This window comes from Lolium rigidum, chromosome 5, assembly GCF_022539505.1.
Source record: "Lolium rigidum isolate FL_2022 chromosome 5, APGP_CSIRO_Lrig_0.1, whole genome shotgun sequence".
Taxonomy (NCBI): domain Eukaryota; kingdom Viridiplantae; phylum Streptophyta; class Magnoliopsida; order Poales; family Poaceae; genus Lolium; species Lolium rigidum.
The window spans coordinates 70,891,165-70,897,122 of record NC_061512.1 but is presented as its reverse complement, the minus strand read 5'-3'; the positions used below and the strand labels follow the sequence as shown (position 1 = coordinate 70,897,122).

Here is a 5,958-nt window from a genome sequence, read left to right as displayed (position 1 = left end):
CGCAACACGCGATAGTCATATCTAGTTTTATATAGTACCGTAAAGTAGTTCAGTAGTGTGGTAGTTGTAGCCCACACACACCATGGTTTAGCTTTATAGTTCTTAGTTCAGTTCAACTTTGTACTTCTTAGTTCATCTTATAGAGGAAGGGAAAACATGTTGATATAATTCAGTAAGAACTAGTTAATTAGTTATACGTGTATTATTCCAAACAATTTTTTAGCTGGTGAAATCCTCGATTTATATGCTATACCTTTTAATTTTCTATTTTTTGCGACATGCTATTTTGAAAAATAGCATGCTACTAGCACGTTATAACTTGCATAGAGTTTATAGAAGGACCATGCTATTTCATTTAGAGCGCTATTTTTTCCTTGGTACTTTAAACCCTAGGTTAACACTTTGATGTCATGTCTTATAAAGGCGAAATATTTTTTAGTGGGAGTCTACATTTTCGTCGATAGCGAGCAGCATGTGGTGACTTTGTCAATCAAGACCGACCGAATTAGTTTTCTTGAACTCAGTCTCTCAGAGATGTTCGGTAGGATGTGCGTGGGCGCATTTATAGAGGGGAGCGTATATGTATATACGTATTTACGTACATGTGTATAGAAATCTTTAGCAGGGCAAGCTCGCGCAAAAATTAAATACACGGCACATGAGCCTCGCCACTGTGATCCTGGTACAGAGCCGTAGAACATTTACAAATCAATCAGTAAAAATCATTCTATAAACGAACGACCTACTGTACGGGGTACGAATGTACATCAAAATTCAAGCCCAACTTTTAAATATGTACACCGCTTCTCCCGTCAGACCACGGCCAGGAGGGGAAGCAGCAGCGTGAGGGCGAAGGCGAGTCGGCCTCCGAGGGCACGGCGGCTGCAGCCTGACCCGGGCTGCCTCGGGGACACCGGCGCCGCGCCGGGGTATTCGCTCCGCCGCGGCTGTATTTGAGTCGACGACGTCGGCCCGGGGGCCGCGCCGTCGTTCTCCATCGTCACGTTCTTGTAACCTGCAGTTGGTTAGTCGGTTGCAACAATTAATCAATCAAGCACTGGTTGATAATACTGCAGTTGATCAATCAGTTGCAAACATTCTCTATTTCTTGCTGGGATTAATGCGATGATGATCGATGAACTTACAGTCGAACTCGTGCCAGCCGAGGACGGACCTCTCCCTGTCGAACACCACCTTGAGGCCGGTCATGAAGTTCTCTGCATGTATCAGCAGCAGCCAAACAGTCAGCAACAGAAAGATGGAAGAAAGCAAAGACAGCAGTGTGCGTGCGTACGGCCGATGATGTCGACGGTGATGTCGTTCTTGAGCACGGCGAGGCAGTAGCCGAGGACGACGACCCGGCCGTCGCTAGTTTGGCCGCCGATGATGACGAAGGGCTCCTTAACCGGAAACACGGCTCCGCCACCGGTCGTGAGGGTGACCACCGGCGTGGACAGCTCCGTTTGGCCGCTGGTCACCTCGTAGCAGTACTCGAAGGGGATGGAGGCGCTGAGGTTGGCCCTCTTCTCGCGGACCTGGGAGTTGAAGCTGGTGGCCAGGTCCGTGTAGGCCGGGTCGTTGAGGTAGGTGTAGGACGTGCCGGAGTCCACCACGGCGGTGAACTCCGCCGCCACCGCCTCCCCCGCCACGCTCATCCCCGTCACGCTGATGTTGTACGTCGGGCTGCACACAACGAAGTACGTTGTTCACACTTTTAAACTCGAGGGTGCGGTGCGGTTTGTTAGTGGCAAGGCACGACTGACGGACTGAGTACTTACTGTCTGTTGCTGACGATGAATGGCGTCTCCGCCTGGCCGCGGAGGCCGGCGTCACCGAAGTTGATGCGGCCGAGGCCGTCCGGGCTGAAGCACATGGAGAAGCTGTCGGAGACGACGAGTCCGGCGGCGGCCAGCACGCTCGGCACCGAAACCTTCTCTATGCCGAGGCCCAGCAGGCCGTCCACGGCGGCGCCGTCCAGGAACGCGCCCGTCTGCACCTGCCCGCACCCCAACACCACCGGCGCCTCCACCGGCTCGCCGCCGACGACGCTCTCCCGTTCCCGGCTGAAGTGGATCACGTCTTCCACGAGCACCCCGGAGGAGGAGGTGTTGGCGGAGACGTACCTGACGGTGTACGGGCAGCTGCTGTTGACGGCGTTGCAGGCGTTGGGCCGGTCGCAGAGCGCGTGGCCGCACCCCACCGGCTTGCTGGTCGACGACTTCCCCGGGCTGTACGGCCGGAGCGCAACACCTGGCGTTGACGCGTTGTTGTCCATGGGCGCGCAGTGCTTGCAGTCACAGGGCACCCAGAAGAGGTCGCTGCCGGTGTCCAGCGCCACCAGGAACGTCGCGCTCGGCGTGCCCACGGCCACCTCCGCGTAGTGGATCCTGCAAACCGATGAGTCGACCGATCAGTGGCGGGAACTATGGAACATGGTTTGAATGGATGGCTGGTCGATCCGGTGCGGGCGCGTACGATCCGTCGAGTTGGTAGGTGATGTTGCCGTCGGCGAACGTGAGGAGGCCCTTCCCGCTGTCGGCGAGGCCGCGGCGGGCTATGTGGGCGCGGTCGTGGTGGTACAGCGCGGAGTAGTACTCCGGCGAGCCCTGCGCCTCGGCCCACCACGCGGCCGCCGGGTGGCCCCGCGCCTCGGCCCACCGCTTGACCACGGGGGAGGACCGGTGGTGGAGGTCGAACCCGATCCCTGCCGCCTCACCGAGAGCGGCGAGCACCGTGGCGACGGCGACGAGGCGAAGGCAGGCAGTGGTGGTGGAGCGAGCCATGGCCATGGTGGGCAGGGGGAGGCGTGCTGGGACGGCAAGAGGAGCGCGGTTGGTGCACGCGGCGGCAGCATCGAGCTTAAAGACGCGTACGGGACGGCGATGAAGTCAAAGTCTTGTGTGGCTGTGCTTGTCACGACGTCAACTCTGGCCTCTTGGTGGTGAGACTGGGCAGGCTTCGTCGAAGGATGGCCGGAGGAGGAAGGGAGACGGCGACTGGTTGGACCGACGTGGCCGAGCTTCGTGTTGGTAAGGCAGGGGGTGGACCCTTCTTGCGATTATGTCCCTATTGTTTCCGCGATTTCTTATGTGTGCCATGTCCCTCAATGTGTTCATCAACAATATTTTGACGGTTTTGCTCATTCTCCGCTAGCTGAGAAATAGATTAATGCTTTGTTAGCTTTTTGCCGTTATATGCAAGTGGGTTCCACCCGCCTTATTTCTTTGGGTGTGTCTAAGTCTTAGTTGGCTGAAACTTAACTTATGTCTTAGTCAGTGTGTTTCGATGTGGGCCTAAACAAAGTACAAACAACAACAAACACGAATCTTAAAGCAGAAATAAAATCTAACGATGCAGCACGTGACTGGGACATAAGCTACGTCTCAGGTAGCTAAAACTTAGCAATTCCTTATTTCTTTCCCATCATTCTCAACCTTAGGAGATAAGAGAGTCAGCCACCCAACTCACTGGAGTCAGGCTAACAGGGGCCAACGAAGAAGAAACTTAGCGTTGGGGGTGTTGGTTGCTGGTTGCTGACATCATAGGAGAAGAGAACTGCTTAGAGGTCTAGTCAAGGTGGTGGTAGACCGCCAAAGGAGGAGCTCGTGGTAGGGCGGGGAGGCGAGGGGAACCCTGCCGCAAGCAGGGTGGGCGGTGGTGGTTGCAAGGGAGACGTGGCTCGCCGGAGGGTGGAGAGGAGAAGTGCCTCGACGAAGTTAGAGAAGAACATCATAGAGAAGGAGAGGTCATGATATCAGTCGACTTAGTTCTCGATTGACTGGGAGCTAGAGAGACCCATATTTTGATGCTGAAATTACACAAAATTATTAAGTTCTCAAGATATTATGGTTTGGCTCGTCCAAAGTCCAAACCAGGGTCAAGTCTTTTTTCTATTGCGACAGGCTGGTTTTTCATCTGGCGCCGAGAGATGATGTTACTTTACCAAACTACACCATACTTTTCGATATGAAATAACTTTGACTTTGTGCCAGGCAGTTGGAGGTGCCGAGGTGGCCCACATAACCTCCAGCATAAAGAAATTCAAGCATAGAAAAATATGCTGTATTTTTCTTCTTGTTCACTGAACCTGTTCCTTTCGGTTCCTTTGTCTCTCTTTTTTTTTTTTTTTGTTGCGAATTCGGTTCCTTTGTCTTTGCATTGCTCAGGTAGAACATGCAGAGCCGTCAGCTCAATCGTGGCAACTGCACATCGATCGATGCAAGTAGAGTAAAATCTGAACTCAAAGAAGCGCAGAACGTCAACTAGGCAAATAGGATATTACATCGTTATTCTTCATATGTTATTGTAATCGAGATTCGAGTGTGACAAGACAACAAATCTATTGAGTCTAGAAGGACACAAGTTGACCTTGGGATGCAGCAAGGTGTTGCAAGCTAAGGGCATCTCCAACGGGGCGACCCATCCCGCGCCCGCGCGTTCGGATGGGTCGATCCGGACAAAAACCCGGCCCAACGCGGGGACGCACCGCAAAAGCGGACGGCCGCGGCGTCCGGAACGACGCAAACCCGGCCCGAATCCGGGCCGGGTTTGCGTGGCCGCGGATGGCACGCGGCGTCCTCGCGTGTCCGCCCGTCCGCGTGGCCGGCCCACTGTCGGTGCCCCGCTCCTATTAAATGTGGATCGGGGAAGTGGACTGTCCCTATCCGGTCCCCACTTTCCACTCCGGCCGCACGCGCGAGCTCGAAGCTTCCGCGCCGCCATGGCCCCGAAGCGCGAGTTCTCGCCATCCGCCAACGACCACGAGGCCGGCAGCGAGCCGGCCGGCCGCGCCGGCGCCGTTCGCCATGGGGCCGCCGGCGACGCCCGGACGCGACCGGATCTACGTCACCGTAGCGGTGGCGCGGATGTTCCGGGACGCCGGCGTCCCAATGCCGTGGGGGACGTGCACCTCCCCACGGCCGGCACCCGAGCCCGGATCGGGTTCCGGTGCCGCCCATCCCGGCGTCCGGCCGCGCCCGCTACGCCGAGATCCGGAGGCGCCGCGCTCAGCCGCCGGCGGACCTCCGGCGAGACCCCGCGTACGGCGACGCAAGTCCCAACCGGGACTTGTGGTTCGAGGTGGAGCACGATGCGCGGCGGCGCACGTGCTTCACATCCGCGACGCGCGGCCTCGCGCGCGGCCGAGCACAGCCGCTAGGCGGGCCGGCCGCCGCCCGGCGGCCTCTACATCGGCGAGCCCGCGCCCAGCCCCGGCCCCGGCCCGCGGCCGCAGCCCCGGGAGGAGGAGAACGACCGGAGCCGCGGCGGCGCTCGCGGCGTCCCGCGAGCGAGCGAGGACCTCGACGAGCCGGCCAAATGGCCGCTCCTCGCCGAGACGCCGCGCACCTCCGCGCCGGCGGAGGCGGCCGGGAAGGCCCGGGAGGACGCCCGGGCGGACGCGTGGGCCTTCCTCCGGCCGGCGCGCCGTCGGGAGGAGGCCGCTACGCGTCGGCGGCGCTCCGGGAGGAGGAGCGCCGGGCCGCGCGCCCGGCGGAGGAGGAGCCGCCCGGCCACGCAAGGCGGAGGAGCAGCTCCGACAGGAGTCCGCGCGGAGGGCACGGCTGCGCAGGCCGGCGAGCCCGCCGAACGCGCACTCCGCCTGGGAAAGGGCGCAGTGGGACCCCTGGCCGGAGTCCCCGGTGCCCTCCGGCGTGTCGAGCCGGAACAGCGCGTCGCCGCCGGGGGGCGTCGTCGTCATCGACGCCGACGATGACGAGTACTCACCGGGGTAGTATCGCCGGCGGCCACCGCGAGCTCGCAAACCCCGGCTAGGGTTTGCTTTTTTTTAGTTTAAAGCCATATATGGCTTTCTTTTGTGTAAAATTTGCCCAAAATAGGGCTAAGTTTAATGACCAACTAGTTTAAATTTATGTTTTGTTCTTTTCCTTTTTTATTTTCATTTCTGTTTTATTTTATTACCAATGCGCTGCGTCCGCGCGTTGGGCGCAGCGTGCGACC

The 5,958-nt window shown here is 58.2% G+C and overlaps 1 protein-coding gene across 1 annotated transcript; it reads right to left on the bottom strand.

Annotated features, from left to right (window-relative positions):
• Nucleotides 1-567: 567 nt before the first annotated feature.
• Nucleotides 568-2,804, bottom strand: LOC124653130 (aspartyl protease family protein 1-like). Its single transcript, XM_047192189.1, has 5 exons — nucleotides 2,476-2,804; nucleotides 1,779-2,387; nucleotides 1,295-1,683; nucleotides 1,146-1,217; nucleotides 568-1,015 (listed from the first exon to the last, which is right to left on the bottom strand). Exons 1-5 carry the CDS (start codon nucleotides 2,787-2,789, stop codon nucleotides 813-815), a joined length of 1,587 nt encoding a protein of 528 aa, XP_047048145.1. The 5' UTR covers nucleotides 2,790-2,804; the 3' UTR covers nucleotides 568-812.
• Between the last annotated feature and the right edge of the window lie 3,154 nt (nucleotides 2,805-5,958).